This window comes from Loxodonta africana, chromosome 16, assembly GCF_030014295.1.
Source record: "Loxodonta africana isolate mLoxAfr1 chromosome 16, mLoxAfr1.hap2, whole genome shotgun sequence".
NCBI classification, from domain to species: Eukaryota; Metazoa; Chordata; class Mammalia; order Proboscidea; family Elephantidae; genus Loxodonta; species Loxodonta africana.
In genome coordinates, this window is record NC_087357.1 from 15,456,206 (window position 1) to 15,478,664 (window position 22,459).

At 43.1% G+C, this 22,459-nt stretch overlaps 1 protein-coding gene across 7 annotated transcripts in view; it reads right to left on the bottom strand.

The window, feature by feature from the left end:
• INPP5F (inositol polyphosphate-5-phosphatase F) overlaps positions 1–21,776 on the bottom strand; it is an 83,473-nt gene extending 61,697 nt beyond the window's left edge. For 6 of the 7 annotated variants that reach the window (XM_064269236.1, XM_064269235.1, XM_064269238.1 and 3 more), the window contains exon 1: positions 21,645–21,776. In XM_064269236.1, coding sequence (XP_064125306.1) covers positions 21,645–21,741 — 97 coding nt within the window. In that variant the 5' untranslated portion in view covers positions 21,742–21,776. Of the gene's footprint in view, positions 1–3,800; positions 3,828–21,644 lie in introns of those variants that run through there. The other variant, XM_064269237.1, reaches the window with a different exon arrangement.
• Positions 21,777–22,459: the final 683 nt, after the last annotated feature.

Sequence of the window (22,459 nt, forward strand, 5' to 3'; positions counted from 1 at the left end):
TAAACTCTCACCTAATGCACAACAAAAATTAAAAATAAACCTCATGCTTTATGTATTTTTTTTCCATTTCTCCTCCTTAATTTTTCCTTCATTTATTTATTTATTTTTACGGTTATGTTGTCAGGCATATATACACTCAGGATGATTCTCTCTCTCTGGGGAACTGTTTTGTTTATTGTGAATGCAATAAATGCCTTTATTACAAGTAATGCTCCTTCCCTTAAAGTCCAGTTTATGTAACATCAATATTGTGAAAGAAACACAGTAGGCATTAAAAAGAGATAAATGTGAACACTGCTAATCTGATCAGGTTACTTCTACTCCTCACAGCCTTGGGAACAAAGTCCAAATTCCTTGGACAGGCTTATAAATGTACACGGGCTGGCCCTGTCCACTCTTTTCCTGACTCCCCATCCCCCAGCCCCAGCACCTAGTCTTCAGTCATCCAGAACCACACACAGTGCTTGGCCTGGAATGCTGCTCCCACTCACTTCAGCCTATTCTTCATTCCAGACTCAAAACAAGCCACTAGACTTCCCTGCCACATTCCCCGCTCCACCCACCCAGAACTGTCCAGCTCCCTTCTGTGCCCCCTTTGAATCCCGCACATATTCCTATTATGGCACCTTATTTTTGTTTAGTGCACCTAATTGCTGATTTGCCTATCTCCCTGACTGACCAGGAACTTTGTCAAGAAGGCTCTTGTTTACGTCCCCATTGCCCAGTACACAGCAGGCTCCGAAATGCTGAACAGAGGGATGAATGAATGACACAGAAAGGAGAGGCAAATTGAGGTCAGACAACAATTTGCACTGAATCGAGTTAGAAGGGTTGGTTCACACAACTATTTAAAGCAGCAAACCTGGTCTGTTTCAGATAAAGACATGAGGCTGGCCAAGGTAAAGTGACTACCCAACATTACACAGCCTGTTAAAATCAGAACACAATTTCCCACTTTTTTCAACACACTTTCTAAAACTGTAAGTTTCCCCTCTAGATGTTCTCTGGTATAATACTGTACTCTCATTTCATATTTTGTATGGGGCTTTCAGCTTACCACCATGGTTCCAGTTGCCCAAGTGAGAACCTGGGAGTGACATCCTCACTGAGTCCTAATGCTTCTATCTCCTCAACATCTGGTGAATCTTCACTTCTTTTCACCCCCTAATGCTGCTTTCCTTGTCCAGCTGCAAGACCTTCACCACCTGGATCATTAAAAGAGCTGCCTTTTCCCACCATCTAGCAGGCTCTCCAATATTTACTGATTGCATTGAGAACTCTAGCAAATTGGTTCTGTTGGCTCTAAGGTTTAAGGAAGGGAGCTGTAAGAATGTGGCTGAAGAACCAAGCAAGGGGCAAATCAGGAGGACACCAGAAAGTAAATTCCAAAGCCCTTTCCCCCAAAAGGTCAGAGGTTCGAGCCTAGCAGCCGCTCTGAGGGAGAAAGATCTGCTGTGGCAATATGCTTCCGTGAAGTCTATAGCCTCGGAAATCCTATGGGGCAATTCTGCTCTGTCCTATAAAGTCCCATTGAGTCAGAATCAACTTGACAGCAATGAGTTTGTTTGTTTTTTTTTTTTTTTGGATTGTGGTACTATAGAATTCTCCCAATAGTCCTAGGAGGGGTCTCCATGAGTCAGAATCAACTGGAGGAGGAACAAGATGACAACAATAATCACATGTAACGCTTATATAGCTACTACTTCCCATGTGCCAGAAACTGTTCTCTCTGCTTGTCACCTCCTAACCTATTTAGTCCTTTTAGTACTCCCATGTCATTTACCAGGAGTCCTGGTGGTACAGTGGTTAAGGCACTTGGCTGCTAATCGAAAAGTCAGTGGCTCAAACCCACCAACCTCTCCATGGGAGAAAGATGTGACAGTCTGCTTCCGTAAAGATTTACAGTCTTGGAAACCTACAGGGCAGTTCTACTCTGCCCTACAGGATCACTATGAGTTGGAACTGACTGGTGACTGGACAGAAATGGGTTTGGCTTTCTGATTTCCTCTAGACAGGCAGATAAGCATTTGGGATTAAACATTAGGACAAATGTGTAGAGGACAGACATGAAAGGGCAAACCCAAGGCCAGAGATCAAGGTGACTGATAAGAGTGTGGACTGGGTGGCCTGGGGCTGATTCTGGAGTCTGAAGCCAGAGTCCAGGGACACCAGTCCAACGTGGAAACTGCCTATGCTTTGGCATCTGGAGCCCCAGGTAAAGAATCCAAGCTCCGCTGCAGGACTTTGTCTCTGAATCCCTCTCAGCTTCGGTTTCCCCACTTATAAACAGAAATTCCATCCAACTTATAGATAGGATTTTTATGAGGATTAAATGAGAGAATTACGTGGAAGTGCCTAGCTCAATATCTGGCATGTAGTAAATGTTCTATAACTTTAGCTGAAGTTGGGGGAACATATACCAAACCAAAACCCACTGCCATCAAGCCGATTCCAACTCACAGCGACCCTATAGAACAGAACTGCCCCATAGGGTTTCCAAGGAGCGCCTGGTGGATTCAAACTGCTGGCCTTTTGGTTAGCAGCCCATCTCTTAATCACTACGCCACCAAGGTTTCCAAAGTCCAGATTCCTACCTCTCCATAACCCCACCATAGATTTTTTTATTTTAAGAATCTACATACAGTTTTTTTTAAAAAAGGAACATATTTTTAAAAAAGACCTTCAATAAGACTTTTACTTAGTAAACCTTAAACGTAAAAGACTTATTGGTAGGGCCATAATTCCTGAAAGCATTCTAAGAGCCAAACCCATTGCCATCGAGTTGATTATGACTCACGGCAACTCTACAGGACAGAGAAGAGCTGCCCCATAGGGTTTCCAAGGAGCAATCGGTGGATTCTAACTGCGACCTTTTGGTTAGCAGCCACTTAACCACTGCACCAGAAGTACTTTATGACAATATCTTAGATCTGCCCTCAGAACTATGTTCTGTTTCCTAAGAACATGAAACCAAAGTCTGCAGCTCTGATGCAGCTCAGAACCGGGCATCCAGATTCAGTCCCAGCAACTGAATTCTGGGCCAAATGGCCAATCAGGCATGACTGCCAGCTTCCTCCTCTCCTCCAGTTCCCTACATGGAGAGAACCTAGAGGAGGGAGAGTGTAAAAGGAGGTAAAAACATGCTTGGGAAAATGACGGAGATACTAGTAAGCTTTAGTCGTGTACCTGAAAATAAGTACTACTGGGTCCCTGCTAACTCAGAAACGAAGCCACTCCTGAAGTCCACCTTTCAGCCAAAGATTAAACAGGCCTATAAAACAAACAACACACTTCTTAGTTCAATCAAATGTACAAGACCAAATGGGCAATATCTGCCCAAAAGCAAAGACAAAAAGGCAGGAAGAGACAGGAAAACCGGACAACTGGACATGGAGAACCCAGGGTAGAAAAGGTAAGAGGGAGAGTGCTGACACACTGCAGGGACTGCAACCAATGTCATAAAACAGTCTGTATATAAATTTTTGAATGAGAAAGTTACCTGGACTGTAAAACTTTCACCTAAAACACAATAAAATTAAAAAAGAAAAGAAGTACTGGGCCCTAAGTTTTGAGAAACCATAGAACAATACAAATAGAACGCATAACTTTTAATCAGCAACAGAGGCATCTGACAAAAATGCAAGACAGCCAACGTTAGGTAGGACTAGACGGTAGGAAAAAAGCATGATAAATAGAAAGCATGAATAAAAGGTAGAAATAATTCCTAATATAGCAACAGTTATTATAAACTGCTATGGATTGAATTTCGTATCCCAAAAATATGTGTTGTAAATTCTAACCTTTATGCCTGTGGTTGTAGTTCCATTTGGGAATGGGTTGTCTTTGTTATGTTGTCTTTATTATGTTAACTTCTGTTAGTAGAGGATGTATCTTGTGTCAGTCTCTTTTGGCATATAAAAGAGATAAAATGCAAGCTAGCAAGCAGACACAGGGGAAGGGAGATGCCAAACCACATGAAGATTGCTCAGAAGCAGGAGCTCTGAAGAGACAAGGACCTTCCTTCGGAGTCGACAGAGGGAGAAAGCCTTTGCCTAGAGCCACACCCTGAATTTGGATTCTAGCCTCCTAAGCTGTGAGAAAATAAATTTCTGTTTGTTAAAGCCACCCACCATTTGTGGTACTGCTGTTACAGCAATACTAGATGACTAAGCCAGAATTTGGTACCGGAAGAGTGGGGTGCTATTCTAACAAGATATCTAAAATGTGGAAGTGATTTCTGAATTAGGTAATGGGTAGAGGCTGGAAGAGTTTTAGGATGCCTAATACTAAAAGCCTAAATGGCCTTGAAGAAACTATTGGTAGATTTATGGATGTCAAAAGCAATTCTGGTGAGGTCTCAGAACAAAGTGAGGAGAGCTACAGAGAAAGTCTCTATCATCTTAGAGAATACATATGGCGCCAGCAACAGAACATTGCTAGAAATGTGGACATTAAGTGTGCTTCTAAACCAAAACCAAATCCACTGCCACCGAGTTGATTCCGACTCATAGAGACCCTACAGGACAGAGAAGAACTGCCTCCTAGGGTTTCCACGGAGCGGCTGGTGGATTCAGCCTGCCGACCTTTTTCTTAGCAGCCGAGCTCTAACAGAAAATGGTGAGCATGTGATTAGTCAGTGGAGGAAGGGTGGTGCTTTTCATGCAGTGGCAAAGACCTTATCTGGGTTATGTTCAAATGTTTGGTGGAAGGTAGAACTTATAAGGGATGAGCTCGGATATCTGGCTGATGAGATTTCTAAGCAAGATATTAAAGGGGCTGCACAGTTTCTCCTTGTTGCTTATAATAAAATACAAGAGGAAAGAGATGGACTTAAAAATAACAGGGCAAAATAAAAACACAACTTAAAGATTTAGAAAATTCTGTTGTACAAACTAAGGACATGTGTCCTAGAATATTCACCAAGGTTGGGGCTACACAATCTTCTGTTAAAGAGATTAAGCCTGTGACTGATGGATCTAACCAATTACCATAGCAGAAAACCCATCAGCTTAGACTGAGGGGGCCAGAGAAAGAACAAAAGGAGACAACGCTGTCCGCCTCTTGGAATTCTACAGGCAGGAAACAGGCCAAAGGAACTGCATCTGTTGTCCTCCAAGAAAAGGACCACCCCTGGAGCAGCTCAGAGATCAGAAGAACTGTTGGAAGGAGCATAGGAAGAAGGGCCTTCTTGGTTTCAAAGGGTGGGGCCATAGTCTCCTAGATCTTGAAGGGTGGGGCCACAGCCTCCTAGGTTTCAAAGACTCAGATCTTCACCAACTCAGTTCCAAAGTATGAGGCTGCCATTAAGGTATGCCAGGGGGAGGGGGCCACCACCCAAAGCTGAGGGGCTGGGCTGCCATACCCAAGGGGCAGGAGGAAGAGGCCTGCCAGGACTGAGGGGGTGGGGCTGCCACTCAGATGGACTAGGACAGTGAGGCTGCTCAAAGACAAGGGAGCAGAGTTGCCATTCCAGTGGGCCTGGAAGGCACAGCTGAAGCCCAGGGATGAGGGGTCTCCACCCAGAATCCAGACAGCATGGCCAACACCCAGGGTCTGGAGGGCAGGGCCATTGCCCAGATGGTCTCAGAGAACAGAGGATTATTTTTAAGCCTTGAGAGCCAACATAAACTGTTCTGCTGGGTTTTGGACTCGCTTAGTGCCTGTTATCACTTCTTTCCCTCCAATTTCTCCCCATTTGCAATGGAAATGTCTGCCTTGTGCCTGTCCCACCACTGTACTTTGGAAACAGGTAATGCGTAATCTAGATTTCACAGGTTGGCAGATAAAAAGGAATTTTGCCCCAGGATGGAATACACCTAAAGTCTCACCCATGTTGATTTAGAAGATTCAGAAGATGAGGTTTTGGACTGGGAGTTAATTTATGACTTTAAGGATGATGTGCTAGGGTGAGTGTATTCTGCATGTGGTAAGGGCATGAATTTTGGGTACCCAAAGGGTGGAATATTATGGATTGAACTGTGTCCCCTAAAAAATATGCGCTGTAAACGCTAACCTTTATGCATGTGGTTACAATCCCATTTGGCAACGGACTGTCTTTGTTGTGCTAAAGAGGTGGGATTAGTGTAGGGTGTCAAACCAAAAAACCAAACCCTGTGCTGTCGAGTTGATTCCGACTCATAGTGACCCTACAGGACAGAGTAGGAATTGCCCCTTAGAGTTTCCAAGGAGCGCCTGGAGGGATCTGAGCTGCCAACCTTTAGGTTAGCAGCCATAGCGCTTAACCACTACGCCACCAGGGTTTCCATGTAGGGTGTATCTTGAGTCAACCTCTTCTGAGATACAAAACAGAAAATGCAAGCTAGTAAGGAGGATGGGGGCATGCCAAGCCACATGAAGGTTGCCCTGTAGCAGTTCAGAAGAGATAAGGACTTTCCTCCGGAGTTGACAGAAAGAGAAAGCCCTAGAGCCCCCCAGAGCTAGCACCCTGAATTCGGACTTCTGGCCTCCCAAACTGTAAGAAAATAAATTTCTGCTTGTTAAAGCCACCCACTTGTGGTATTTCTGTTATAACAGCAGTAGTAACTAAGATATAAATGTAAACAGTTTCAACTAACCAAGTAAAAGCAAACTAATAAGTCTTAAGGACTTATTAAGTCTTATATCGGTTTTCTTAACTGACTATTTTGTTTACTGTTTACTACTGTATACCTGTGGCCTAGTACAGTGCTTGACACATAGCAGACGCTCACTCAATGGTTACTGAATCAAATGAGTAAGTGAATAAAAGTAAACAAAGAATGAATTGGAGAATGGATTTCTCCTACCAGCTGCTTTTTTTCATTGACTTGTAACCAGGTTAACTTCTGGTGTTTTGTTTTTTTTTTTTAAAGAAGCTCCCAAATATCAGCCTGTGCCATACTGGCGCTTTTAATAATAAAAGCATTTACCTTTCAGTAAACATAATAAATGATGACTGTGATTTCTCACAATGGAAGATTTACCTAAAAATTCCAGACAACTTCAAATTATCTCAAAATTTCTAGCAGGTACAATGGCTTCTCATACCAATAGAGACACAGAGACAGATGACAACAGGGAAGAGCCTGAGGGGCAATGTAACTGGCACAAGAGAGCCTCAGTGTCTGTCTTGATTAACTGCTGTGTCTTCGCTGCCTGGTATTGTGCCTGGCACACAACAGACACTTCAAAATACGTGTATGTATTTTTTTTAATGTTACTCTTCACTAAGGGAAATAAAACAAGCCAACACTAGCAGAGTTTGTCAGTACAGGGACATGTCTAGGCAATTTTGGTTTCAGAATACGCAGCAGCTACATTTAATAGTGGATACCCTCAGTAAACAAAACCCAGTATCCTACATTAAATGGCTACTCTGGAGGCAAAAGGCAGTGGATTTGGCAAAGAACATGGCCAACGGTGCTTATACCATCCTTCCACAGAGAAAAAAACCAGCTGCCATCAAGTCGATTCCCACTCATGGTGACCCCGTATCTGTATAAGACTGGAACTATGCTCCATAGGGTTTCCGATGGCTGATTTTTCAGAAGCAGACAGCCAGGTCTTTCTTCCTAGGTACCTCTAGGTGGACTCCTTTCAGTTAACAGCCAAACCCACAAACTGTCTGCACCACCCAGAGACTCCTTCCATCAAGAACTATGTAACTTACCCGCTCCAAAAAAAAATTGTTTTCTAATCATACAAATTCAAAAGATAAACATTTTAAATTCTAAGATAAGCTTGAAAGTTTCAGATCAAAGTTACCTTGCTAGGAGTAGAGCTCCTTATAAATTACAAAAAGTATTGCATTTTAGAAATAGTGCCAAATTTCAATCAATGAAATAATTAAAAGTAAAATACCCCCAAAGACATAAGCTTTTTTTTTTAAATCATAAACTCAATTGTTTGACCTATTAGGTCAACATTTCCACTCTTATCTCAGATCCATTTGGCAGGCAAGGCTTCTATTTTCATATGCCCGCTTCCTCCTGGTACACAGAAAACAGGTGATTAAGTACTGATGCCTGCACAGAGCATGAGTCATTCATTCCAAGAGCCGAGAGTGAAGGCGCCCCCTCAGCCCAGGAACAAGCCTGTGGTTTCCACAGCAGCGAAGTTCACAGGCAGTTTCACTCGTAACATTAAAAAAAAAAAAAAAAAGGTGCCAGGGTATGCATAACTAATCAGACCCAAGTTTCATTTCCTGTTTAAGACAAAGGGTATTATTGCTCTGAAAAGACAATCACCAAGACCAGTGTCAAACAGATGAAGAAAAGGGTTCTAAAATGAGGAACTAAAAGTTCCAATTGTTAGCTCATCCATGCTTTAGTTCTCAGAATTTAATTAGGCCAGGAAAACACGTTAAGGAATAATTTGATTTGGGTGCCATCTTTTAAGTGTAAAGTTTGATACATTTCTCTGAACTCTCTAATGGTAGTTATTCTCCAGCATTCAGCAAGCTAAAAAGCTAATCCAATTTTAGAAATCCTAGCAGCTGGTCATTTACCAGTGTGAAATCTAACTCAGTGGCTTTCAATCCTGGCTGTTTATGATCATTATCTGAGAGCTTTACAAAACACTGATGCCTGGGCCCTACCCCTGAGAGATTCATACTCAATTAGTAGGTCCTGCTATAGGTACTGGATCCCTGGTGGCACAGTGGTTAAGCGCTACAGCTGCTAACCAAAAGGTCAGTAGTTCAAATCTACCAGCCACTCCTTGGAAACCCTATGGGGCAGTTCTACTTCGTCCTATGGGGTCACTAGGAGTCCGACTCGACAGCATTGGGTTTCTGGTAGTGTTTAAAATCTCTCCCAGGTGACTCTAATGTGCAGCCAGGCTGACAATCACTTGTGTAAGTGATTATAGGTCACTGGATGGAAACTGGATTAGTATTTTTATCTTACCAATCTGATTCAAAGATGGTGCCTATGGTATGTGCAACTGTAACTATTTCATGCCATAAATATCATAAACTGCATTAAAAAACAGAAAACCAAGCCCGTAGCCATCAAGTCTATTCCAACTCATAGCGACCTTATAGGACGGAATAGAACTGCCCCACAGGGTTTTGAAGGAGTGGCTGGTGGATCTGAACTGCAGCTTTTTGGTCAGAAGCCAAGCTCTTAACCACTGAGCCACCAGGGCTCCTAAACTGCATAAAGACCTCATTGTATAGGGAGACGGCCTGAAAGGAGACATCTTGGGCTAAGCTAGCAGAAGGAAATACATTTCAAAAAATAATACCAAGAAAACTTACAAGATGAAAAATACCATATATCTATTATTTATCACCTAATAAAGAGACCTAAGAATTTCTAAACACTTTCTATTAAGATAAGGATCTAGTTACAGTGTAGCGAAGAGGGTCACAAGATTTGTGTGTGTTTGTGTGTTTTAGGTGAAAGTTTACATCGAAACTGAGTTTCTCATTGGGGCACAAGGTTTTGATCATCATCATGAAGATATTAGAAACATTTTTTTAACTCTGCAATATCCAAATGCAAAATGTTATGACTCTCTATCTGGAACATAAAGTCCTAATTATCACATCTCAAGAAAGATCCAGGGCAGAGGATGTGAAAGTTCAGACAGCATTAGGACTTTCTGCTGAGAGGACCTGTTGGAGATATATAAAGTCATGAAAGGTGTGGACATCACAGCACATTTGAAATGGCAATACAAGAGACACACAAATGCTTGGAAACAATGAAAGTACATCTTAAATGAAAGCTTTCCAAACTCATTCCCTTGAGAGATGAAAATACAGTTCAAACAAGGATCAGATAAATCCTTGGATAATAAATTCAAAATACATCACCCAGGGAATCATCTTGAGATAATCCCTCACCTTATGCAATCCCCAAAACTGTCCTTTGATATCAATTTCGGAACCAGGATTCTGAGAACTGTATCAAAGCACAGACGAGTTCACAACTAGTGTTTCTCTCTCCTCCTGCTAGAACCCTAACAGAGACGCGTGACATTAGCGCTTCAATTGTTAGACGTAACTTTTCTCCCATCTCATGTTGAAATACTTTCCTCAATTTTCCTGAAAACTTTGTTCAAAGTTAACTTTCTCTCACCAGTCTCAGACTGTACAGTCATTCTGCCACCGTAAATCCTCATCAACAAAAGCTTTGCCTTCAAACAAACGCACTATCAAATTTAGGACTGACCATTTTCCTTGGCCTTAAGTAAAGAACTGCTTTAGGATCAAACAAGGGTCACAGGATAGTGTCTTGGGAGGGTGGGGGGTAGGGATCTGTACTATTTCTTAGTTTGGCCCATTAGGCACTATTCATTCTCGCAAATCTTTTTTGTGCACTCAGAATGAAGGCATTGTACATACTGCCATTTCTCATAAGACAAAAGGAAGTCCATCAAAGTCCAATAGTGCATTTGGTCAGTATCTTCCTGGGCTTTCCATTCCTACAGATACAATCTCAAGACTATTTACAGCTCGAAGGAACTTTACAGAATCAAATGAAAGAGCACTTTTCTTCCATTTTCTTCATTATTAGGAAGGAAAAAGGATTTCACCACCTTGGAAAAAGAGACTGAGGCCTTGAACCAGCTCAAATCTCCCACAGAATTCTATCTACACCTTGATCACAGTCTGTCACTCTAGACTCATGTGTATGTCTCTCCCCCATTGAGCTGCACCCCCACCCTAGGGTAGGGGCAGTGTCTTACCCGTCTTTTAACTTGGACACAATGCCTAGCAGGCAGGTCTTCAATAAATGTTTGTTGAATGAAAAATGAAGGACTTCACAGAATTTCAAATGTAATGTAATTTGGACAATAAATATAATACGAAACCAGTCAGATTTGAGCAAAGGGGGTATTTGAAAGGTGCAAAGGAGAATAAATGCCAGTCACTAGAGAGGAAGCCTGGAAATCTAGAAACACAGCTGTAAACTGTTATTCTACTAAACCGTTCAGTCTGACCACCACAGTTATCCCCTGCGGATGGGTGGGGGAAGTTATCTTAGGTTGGAAAAAAGGAAAAGAATGGTAGTATCTGGCATAAAAGCAATGTATAATTACACAATGAAACATCAGTAATATTACATATACGTGCAAACTACTGAAAACACAAGCATACGGCATGATTAAAATTTCCTGACATTTCAGTTAGAAATTATGGCTGTCTCAAATTGTATGTACTGACAACTGCAGAAATTATGAAATTTTGAGTTCAGTGTAACTTAAAAGAAAGTGAAAAGCTATTTCAGAGAATGAAATCCATAGAGAAAATTAATGCACTCTTAAATATCCTACTATCAATTTAAATTTGAAAGAGCCTGAAATTAAAATGAAGTAACTTAAAAGAACACCAAGGAACACTGACCTACATCAACCTGTATTTCACTCAACCAGCCTTACCAAAGAAAGCAAACATGAGTGGATTTGTTTTTTTGAATGGAGGCAGTTCTCTTAAGGGTCTCACAGCAACCACAAAATGAGTCATCCTAACAGAGCATGCATTTAATTAAGATACTAACAGTGATAGTACTGTAATTCTAACTGTTCAGTGTTTATCCTGACTTTAAAAATACTATGTATACATCAGTACTTAAGGCATTATCAAGTTATTGATAATAAAAAAATTTATTATTTCCCTGTTTTGTTAAATATACTGATTCAAATGTTATTCTCAGCTTAATTATGGACAGTTGACACGTAATTATTACGACTTAGTATAGCTAACCAGTAATTATTTGTTAGAGGCTCTGTGACATTTCTGTTACTTCTTAGCCTTGCCTTTGTTTGCAAGGATAGACTTTAAAATGTTATATTTTAAGACATATTTGAACAGGAATAGAACAGTTTACAAAAATGTCACAGAGACACAGAAAACAGTTTGTAAACCCAAATCAAACCCACTGCTGTTGAGTTGATCTCGACTCAGAGAGACCTTATGGGACAGAGTAGAACTGCCCTACTGCTGTAATCTTTATGGGAACAGCCTGCCACATCGTTCTCCCAAGGAGGGACGGGTGGGTTCAAACCATCAACCTGTCCATTAGCAGCCAAGTAGTTAACCACTGTGCCACTGGGGCTCCTACAGCTTTTAAAGAACTAACATATTGAAATCCTCATAAAACCACGCCAAAACAAGGTTCTCAGACTGAGACGGATCAATAGCATGGCCAAACTAGTTTGATTTTCCAATAGTCTAGTATCCACAGATACACCAGGCAATTCCATGATGAATCATAAGGGCCAAATCAGCAACAATCAAACTTTTTTGCATAAGGGCCAGTTCAGGAAAAGCAAAAATGACTATAGGTCCCATTTATTTTCACTCAAAAAGAGAACAGATTTATTGAATCCACAGGCTTAAAAATTAGATGATCCTTATTACTGAATAAAATGACCAGAAGAAATCAGCATAGCTTTTTTAAGTGGGAAGAATTGCTGTGTTCTGGTCTTTCGTTCTTATAGTCCCCATTTATCATCCCAACTACCCTTTGAGGTAGGAACCATGAGGACCCTGGCCCCCCAAACACTGTTGCTCTGCGTTGCCGTGGAGTCTACCCGACTCATGGCAATCTCATGTACGACAGAACAAAATGTTGCCCAGTCCTGCACCATCCTCATGACCGTTGGTATGTCTGAGTCCACTGTTGCCTCGCATCCTAGACGGCTCATCTTCTAGCACGAGACAGACAATATTGTGTTGTGATCCACTGGGTCTTCACTGGCTAATTTTGAGAAGCAGATCACCAGGCCTTTCTTCCTAATCTGTCGCACTCTGGAAGCTCCATTAAAATCTGCCCACCATGGGGGAGCCTACAGTACCTGCACAGGCATACAAACAGCAATGCTAAAACCTAGTTAGATGGAGGGAGCTGCTCAAGGTGTACCGAAGAGACCAGGGGCTAGACTTCATTCAGTTCATTCAATACAACTTCTATTGAAGGCCTGCTGTGGGCAAGCTGCTAGGGGTACCGGGATGAATCTGCATCTCTTCCTGCTCAGGCTCCTTTAGGCAGAGCAGGTGGGACACGAGGGAGCCACATAAGCTGGGCATCCTGGAGCAGCACCAGTATGGCCAGATTCCCACAAGACCAAGCTGTCAGGGACCATGGTTTCTGGCACGCTATGTAAGAAGCCCAGTGCTGTCAGATCGATTCCGACTCATAGCAACCCTATAGGACAAAGCAGAACTGCCTCATAAGAGTTTCCAAGGAGCGCCTGGCAGATTCAAACTGCCGACCTTTCGGTTAGCAGCCGTAGCACTTAATCACCAGGGCTTCCTGGTGGCGCAGTGGTTAAGTGCTACAGCTGCTAATCAAAGGGTTGGCAGTTCGAATCTGCCAGGCGCTCCTTGGAAACTCTATGGGGCAGCTCTACTCTGTCCTATAGGGTCGCTATGAGTCGGAATCGACTCGACAGCACTGGGTTTGGTTTTTTTTTTTTAATGTAAGAAGGGCTTGATTTGGCCTCTAATCTGAGGCAGCCTTTCACAAATTCTGGCCTCTACTGGTCACGGCTAGCCAGAACACAAGAGTCTGGGAACCAGAGATTCTACAAAGGTTCCTCCCCTTTTGGAGGTGGTTGCACCAAAGACTTTTTTCCTCTTTGTTTTGCATGCTCTGAAAGTATGCCCATGAAACTGGATCTAGGACTCTTGAAAAGCTAGACTAGGAAAGGCTTCAGGTTGTTCATTACTGGCTGAAATAGTTCTCATTCGGTTACATAACAATGTTTCTGCTCAAAGATCTACCCTATATCTATTCCCTTCCCAAATTGCAGATATTCTAGAAGTTTAAGAGAAACCTGATAAACTGGCCATAGCTGGGGGCGGGGGGGGGGGGAACAACCAGACAATCTATTATATAACAACCTTCCCTTTAACTACATAATTTCACAAGAAATGAGTCAAGGCAGGTGGAAGGCCAAAGAATAAACCAGTAGTTCCATTATCAGCCTTTAATTCTATACAGATCTTTCCTCGATGTGCTTGCTTTGACATTAAGAAGCTATATTCTCTATGTAGCCTACACTGTAATGATTATGATAAGGATACATTTCAGATATTACCTATAAAAACATAATTTCTATAACTTTGTAGTCAAGAGATAAAGATTTACAAAACATTTTTGTCAACATTGAAGAAAATTTTGGTTTGCAGTCTGTTACAGATTGAATTGTGTCCCCTCAAAATATGTGATGTAAATCCTGACCTCTATGCCTGTGGTTATAACCCCATTTGGGAACAGATTGTCTTTGTTATGTTAAAGGCAGGATTAATGTACAGTGTATCTTGAGTCAATCTCTTTTGAGATACAAAAGATTAAAAGGAAAGCTGGCAAGCAGAGATGGGGGAAGACTGATGCCCACCCATACAAAGATCTCCGAGGAACCAGGGAAAAGCTGAAGAGAAAAGGACCTTCCCCCAGAGCCAACAGAGAGAGAATGCCTTCCCCTACAGCCAGTGCCTGAATTTGGACTTTCAGCCTCCTAAACTGTGAGGAAATAAATTTCTGTTAGTTAAAGCCATCCACCTGTGTTATTTCTGTTATAGCAGCATTAGTTAAGGCAGCAGAAGCCTGGTTTTTTCTTACTCTGTAAACTTGGTCAAATTACTTCTCTGTGCCTCAGTTTCCACATCTGTAAGATGAGGATAATAACAGAACCCTTCCCCTGAGGTGATTGTGAGGATGAAATGAAATAATGCATGAACAGTGTCTGATTCAGAAAAGTGCTCAACAAATAAACTCTCATAGTGACCCAATAGGAGAGAGCAGAACAGCCTCCATAGGGTTCCTAAGGAGTAGCTGGTGGATTCGAACTGCAGACCTTTTCATAAGCAACCAAGCTCTTAACCACTGTGCCACCAGGGTTCCCAACAAATAAAAGCTGTTATTATTAGCTATTAATCACTCAGCTGCAGATACAGACAACAAAACACACAGAAAAATGTTCTCCAATCCGTAAAACACGATTCTAAATATCGTCCGTCACCTTAGAAAGGCGGTCTTTTTTTGAAACCAAAGGGGACAGGGACTTTGGAAAGACAATTCTTTTGCTACCTTGCATGCATAAAAATTAACATACATACATAAACACACAGACCTGTTCAAACTAACTGCTGGCCTGTTAGGTAAAAAGAAGTTCAGGGTATAAAATTGGTAAGCCGTTTAAAAGAAAACTGAAGGCTAAAGGCACTAGGAGAAAAACTGGTTACTCAACATCAAAAATGGTTAGAATGATTTTACCATATATTTAGTAATTAACTTTTAAACTAAGATGCCTATTACATTTTGTCATGGTAATTCCTGAATTTTTAACAAATAGGAATCAAAACAAAAAAAGGTGAAGTACAAAATTTTTCTTTTTTTAGCAAATACCAGATGACACAAATCTCCAAATGAACTGAATATAGCTTCATAAAACATGATTCCTCCAAAGAGATAAATATTCCATATGGGTTTCAATTCCATAACTATAATTTCTCATTCAAAAATGAGTTTTAACTTTACATGATATACTATGAAAATAATTTTATTATTTAAAAAAAAATTCTAACAACAAGAAAACTTTGTTTCTGTGAATTCTGATAGCTAGTATCCCCTCCAGAAAAAAAAAAAAATTCACCAGTATTCACCATTCAGAGTACTGCCTTTCTATATATAGTTTATATCCTCATGAATGTTACGTGTATGGCAGATGCTTTGAGATCTTTCCATGGTCATTCAGTGTCAGAATAGAACGAGGTAACACACAGCAATAAATTATATAACACTGTCGTATCAGACAAAGCCATAAGGACTCCTCAAAGCAATTTTAAGACGGAAGAGATAAGACCGTATCACCCTTCCCCAAAACTGGACTGTATTATATCCCTTTTTATGTCTTTAAGTTACGATTCTTATTCTCATAGTAAGCTCCACTCTCAGGAGACTCTTGAATGTTTACACTGTGTTTTATCAATTTCCCTGGTGGAAAATAAAATAAATCCACCTAAATATTTTGCTTTGGTGGTCACCAGCTTACGACCTAAGCCGCCACCAAAGAGCAGTGCTATGTATGAATACTAACTACCCACTACGCTTAAAAAGAAAAAAAAGGAAATACCAGAAAAGATAACAATACTCAGCTGTTTTTCAAGAAGAAAAAACTGAAAAGAAAATTTAAACAATGGTAAAGAAGAAAATAAGAAGGAATATTATCATCAAGATAAAAAACAAAAATAATAATCCTAAATCAGACAGAAAAATAACACAAGTGGAAGTGCGCTCTTTCTCATATTTTCTCACCCAAGTGCACAGACATTTCTCTGCCCCAACTAAAAGGCATTCAAAACAGGGCCTAAAATAAGTAATCATAAAAAAACTCATTGCCATCGAGTCAATTCTGACTCACAGCAACCCTACAGGACAGAGCAGAACTGCCCACAGAGTTTCCAAGGAGCACCTGGTAGATTCTAATTGCTGACCTTTTGGTTAGCAGCCATAGCTCTTAACCACCGTGCCACCAGAGTTTCCAGTAATCATAACACATCTTTTTTTTTTTTAATAATTTTTATTGTGCTTTAAGTGAAAGTTTGCAAATCAAGTCAATCTCTCACATATAAACTTATATACACCTTACTACATACTCCCATTTACTCTCCCCCTAATAAGCCAGCCCGCTCCCTCCTTCTGGTCTCTCCTTTCTTGACCATTTTGCCAGTTTCTAACCCCCTCTACCCTCCAGACAGGAGATGCCAACACAGTCTCAAGTGTCCACCTGGGGCAAGTAGCTCACTCCTCATCAACACCTGTCTCCAACCCATTGCCCAGTCCAACCCATGTCTGAAGAGTTGGCTTCAGGAATGGTTTCTGTCCTGGGCCAACAGAAGGTTTGGGACCCTGACTGCTGGGGAACTTCTAGCCTCAGTCAGACCATTAAGTCTGGTCTTTTTATGAGAATTTGGTGTCTGCATCCCACTGTTCTCCTACTCCCTCAGGGGTTCTCTGTTGTGTTCCCTGTCAGGGCAGTCATCAGTTGTGGCCGGGCACCATCTAGTTCTTCTGGTCTCAGGATGATGTAGTCTCTAGTTCATGTAGCCCTTTCTGTCTCCTGGTGTTCTTCATTCTCCTTTGATCCAGGTGGGTTGAGACTCACTGATGCATCTTAGATAGCCACTTGCTAGCGTTTAAGACCCCAGACGCCACACTTCAAAGTGGGATGCAGAATGTTTTCTTAATAGATTTTATTCTGCCAACTGACTTAGATGTCCCCTGAAGCCACAGTCCCCAAACCCCTGCCCCTGCTTTGCTGACCTTTGAAGCATTCAATTAATTCAGCAAACTTCTTTGCTTTTGGTTTAGTCCAGTTGTGCTGACCTCCCCTGTATTGAGTATTGTCCTTCCCTTCACCTAAAGTAGGTCTTACCTACTATCTAATCAGTAAATAACCCTCTCTCACCCTCCCTCCCTCCCCCCTCTCGTAACCACAAAAGAATGTGTTCTCAGTTTAAACTATTTCTCAAGATCTTATAATAGTGGTCTTATACAATATTTGTACTTTTGCAACCGACTAATTTCACTCAGCATAATGCCTTCCAGGTTCCTCCATGTTATAAAATGTTTCACACTCATCACTGTTTTTTATCGATGCATAGTATTCCATTGTGTGAATATACCGTAATCTATTTATCCATTCATCCCTTGATGGACACCTTGGTTGCTTCCATCTTTTTGCTATTGTAAACAGTGCTGCAATAAGCATGGGTGGGCATATATCTGTTCGCGTAAAGGCTCTTATTTCTCTAGGAACACATCTGATTTTTTTAAGGCAATAATACTACTGAGAGAAAACTTGGACTTAATGGATGAACCCCTGAAACTATTGCCCTGAGACAGTCTTTAAACCTTAAGCCAAATACATCCCCTGAAGTCATCTTAAAAACCAAACAATAGTTTAGCTTAGTTAGTAAGAAAGGCCTGCCTTGAGTATGAAGCTCTTTTAAGAACTATTTATATGGGATCAAACTGACAACAGCAACTCTCGAAAGATTAGATAAGAACATCAGGGGGCAGTAAGCTTATGAAGGAGGGAGAACTTAAAAAGGAGGGTGGGAATGGTTCCACAACTGGAAGAATGTAATCAATGTCACTAAATTGTACGCGGGCACGGAAACTGTTGAATCGGCGTATGTTTTGCTGTGTATATAAATAAATAAAATTTAGGAAACATACTTTGACTTAAATTTAATTCAGCTCAACTCAACCAAAAAATGCTTTCTACATCCTAAGTCCTCTAAAGCCCAGAGCTACCAAGATGAGTGTAGTCCTTGACCTTGGGGAAGGAAGTAAGTTATTATATAATCCAGCAAAGACTATTATTGAAGTGTAAACTACACATACAAAGTGCCTGGAAACACAATAAAGATGGCCCATAATTTGGCCCCAGGGATAAGGACCGGGGTGAACATAGGACGAAGGTAGTAGCTGGGTCTTACGGAATGAACTAGGCAAGAAATGGGGCTGGCAGTACCAACATTCCAGGCTAAGGAAACAGGCATTTAACTTTACATTATCACCAATACTGATTCTTCTGATGTGTCCAGGAAAAAGAAAAATCCTGCCTCAAGGTTGTTCAATAGCCACAAATACAAAAGCCGCAATGCCCAAGAGCTTTTTTTGGTCTTATAATACTGACCTATGGGGAAAAAGAAGGTCTTGGTCAGCAATCTATTCAGCTGAATAACCAATAGGAAACAATGAAAGATTTTAAATGCTGTCACTACAAACAATAAAAAAAAGTGGCCATAAAAGCAGAGGTGAAAAAAAATTCAGTAACATGAAGAGAATTTTAAATGATTCCATATACAAGAATAGATCTAAAAACCATTTATTCAATTAAAACACCATTATTAAGTAGCCATTATTTAGAAAGGATCTTGAGTATTGACAAGATAAACTATGTGGTGCGGTCAAGTGCATGAGATTCTTTATTCACTAGCTATATACTTAAACACCTAAAGATCAAGACTGGCCACTACTTCTGGCCTCTTCCCTCATCTGTCTAGATTTTGGTCTGCTTCAGACTGTGCTCCGGTGTAGTCTAAGAAGTGAGTTAAGCTTGAGGGAATTAGTTGCAAAGGCAAGAGCCATTTTATTCAGGAAAAAAAAAAAATTAATTTGCCTTATAATATGGAATTTGGATAATAAATAATAATTCAAACCACCGGGCTTAATACAAAGTCTAGGCCAGGTTACCCTGTAAATATCCCTTAAAGGTTTGAACCTGTGGCACTGCTCATCCATGTGGGTATAAGTATTCCACTGAAAAGCAAGTTATTAGCCAGAATCCTGAAAAAAGTTGACGTACTTCACTTGAGAGGAGAAGCTCATCCCCAAGCAGCCATTAGGATCAGAGGGCATCCTCCGTACAAAACACGAACACAGACCAAACAGAACGACAAGTCATTTCTTGAAAACCCCTCCTATTCAGATGACTCCAGGGACCTTGCCTTGTGCCACGTAATTTTACCAGCTTGGTTCATCTCTGTCTATGTTAGGGGCTAAGAGAAAGGAGAGAGGTGGCGCTAGAAATGGAGACACCCAAGTCCACCCTATTTATGTACGCCTCAATTCAGCACCCGAACACACAAGTAACCACATAGGGATTTCCTGAGTGTTTTTCTATGAAATATATTAATTCTTGGCTCCAAGACCTACATTGAACAGTTGGGTATTGTTTTAAAAAAATATTTTCACTATGTACAAGCAGACAAAAAAACCCAACCTTTTTTCTTTTTTTAGAGTTAAAGAAACTAAGGGACAGAAAAGTTTATATCTGTCAGATGAGCTGGAGATGATCTCATGTTCCATCCAGGTCTAAAGGTCTAGGCTCTGAGAATCCACAGAGTTGGTTCTTTGACAGCCTGGGAAATTCTGCAATAGCTTTTATTCAAGCTGCTTTTGAAGACTTACCCAAACGTTTTTGGGGAGGTGTGGAGAGGGAAACAGACAAAGGGTCAAATCAGGAAAAACAGAGGTGAGGAGAGAATGACTGGAGACAGGCCAAAATTAGCCGATCTACAACAGCTTCTGTCCCAAGATCATCGAGAACCTTATCTGGGCGCACTTGTTTCTCCTCTGTTCTGAATCCAAAGGTAGAGGCAATTTCGACTCACAGTGACCCTACAGGACAAAGCAGAACTGCCCCACAGGGTTTCCAAGGCTGTAATCTTTAGGGAAGTAGACTACCACATCTTTTCTCCCACAGGGCCGCTGGTGGATTCGAACCCTTGACATTTCTGTTAGCAGCTGACTGCTTAACCACTGTGCCACCAGGGCTCCTTCCATTCTGAATAGAGAAAATAAAATGCAACAGCAAGAAAATACAGCCAGAGCCTAGAAAAAATAAATTGTTCACTGCTCAAGCAAATCAACTAGCAGGTCCCCACCCCCACCTCCCCCCAGGGGGGAAAGAAAAACAGCAGTGAGGCCTGCCAGAAAGCCTTCTGGTGGCTGTCAAACTGTCGGAAATCAGTGTCCCAACTCCACTCTCTCTGTGACCTCAGACAAGTTACTCATAACCTCTCACATCCCTCTCCTCACCTGAAAAACAGGATGCTACCACCTTTTTTTTTTTTTTTTTTTACCACCTGCTTTGCAAAGTTGTTGTGAGGATTGGGAACAATATCTTAGGGGATCTGGTCCTTGAAAACCCTCCCATAAATGGTAACTGCTATGACATGAGAAGCTCATTTGGACCTTTTACACTTTGATTCCCAACATGGGAATAATTTTTTTTGTCTAGATTACATACAAGAATTACAAGTAAAGTTGAGATGCTCTAGCTACGTCTTTATTAAAGAACTACATTCTCACACTTTTCCTAAAGTGAAAAGATCTGAGGTGATGAGGGAAACGACTGGCCGCCTAAAAAGGGGGGAAGTTCCCTCAAAGAGGACGGACTGTCTGCTCTCTGAGGGCAGGCGCTGGTCTGTTTCATTCCCAGTGTAAAGGAACTTTCCTAGAGCAAACTAACTGTGGTAGACTTGGGAATCTCATATTACAGTCGTTTAACAAGCTTACAAGATACCCAAACATCAACCCACCGTACACTGTGTACTGCACAAAATCGAGTCACACAAAAATACTAAAGTTATATCGCAATACAGCTTAATCGCGTCCTATGAGGTAACCATAGTGAACTCACACTTTAAATAAGGGACCAGAAACACACAGAAGTCGACAGGAGCGAGTCTCCGGCCGAATGTTCTAAATTGGGATTAGAACCCAGAACCTGGGGGCACGACTCTGCCTGCAAGATGACTACTCGGCCTCTCGGGAAGCGAAGCGGCTCTAACACCAAGGCAGCTCACTCGAACTTTCCGGTGGAAGGGGCTGCTCAGCCGGCGGCCGGCGCAGCTGCGAAGGCCCGCGGCCCTCGGGGTCCTCGGACCCCGACTCCTGGCGGCCCGCTCGCGGCTGCGCTCCCAGGAAGCCGGGAAGGGGGGCGCGCCCGGAGGACGAGGGTCGCCCGCCCTTTCTTCCCCTCGGAGGGCGGGAGTGGACGAGGGCGCGCCGCCGGGGGAAAGGCCACCTCCCCCGTCAGGAAGCAAGACCCCTCGCGCCCTCGGCGCCCGCTCGGCCTCCCCGCGAGGCCCGCCGCGCCCCCCGCTCTCCGCCGGCCCCGGCGCCCCCGCTCACCCGGCCGGAGCTGGAGGCCGCCGTCCCGGCGGCTGCACCACAGCGCGCGCTCGCCCTGCTGCAGGATGTAGTGGTCCTTGGCTTGGAAGAGCTCCATGCCGGCCCCGGGCACCGCGGGCGGCGGCGGCGGCGGCGGCGGCGGCGGCTCGGGCGCGTCCGCGTCTCCGCGGCCTCCCAGCCCCGGCGGCTGCGGCCCGCGGGGGGCGCGAGGGGCGTCCTCGTCGGCCAGGGCCGCCGGAGCCGACGCCTCGGGAGCGGCCGGGAGGGACGGCGCCGAAGAGCACCGGCCGAGAGAGCAGCCGCCCGCCGGCCCCGGGGAGGAGGACGCGCCCCGGCGGCGACCGCGGCGGAGGCTTCCCCGCCGGCCCCTCCCCTTCCCGGCTCCGCCCCCCGACCGGCTCCGCCCCCTGCCCCTCCCCTCCCCGAGCTCCTGGCCTTCCTCCTCTTTTCCTCTTTCTTGCCCTTCGCTGGCTCCTTCTCCTCCTTCTCAGGCTTCCCCCGGGTTTGTCCTCCGGGTCCGACCCCCCGGCTCTTCCTCCTCCCTCTTTTGCTCCCACCGACCCTTCCTCTTCCCCCGTCCTCCTCCCGCTAGGCTCTTTCTCCTCCCCAGGCTCCTCCCCTGCCCAGTCCGCCTTCCTGTCCGGGCGGCTGTAGGCAGCACCTAGCCATGCCTGACCAATGCCGGCCGCCGCCTTTGGGGCAGAGACCCACTTATGGGCCCCCCCCCCGCCTTTGCCGTAGGGTTATTTATTCCTTTCCTCAGCCCTAAGAAAGGCCAGGCCACCCTGTCCCCTTCTGCGAGTCGTCAGGTGCCC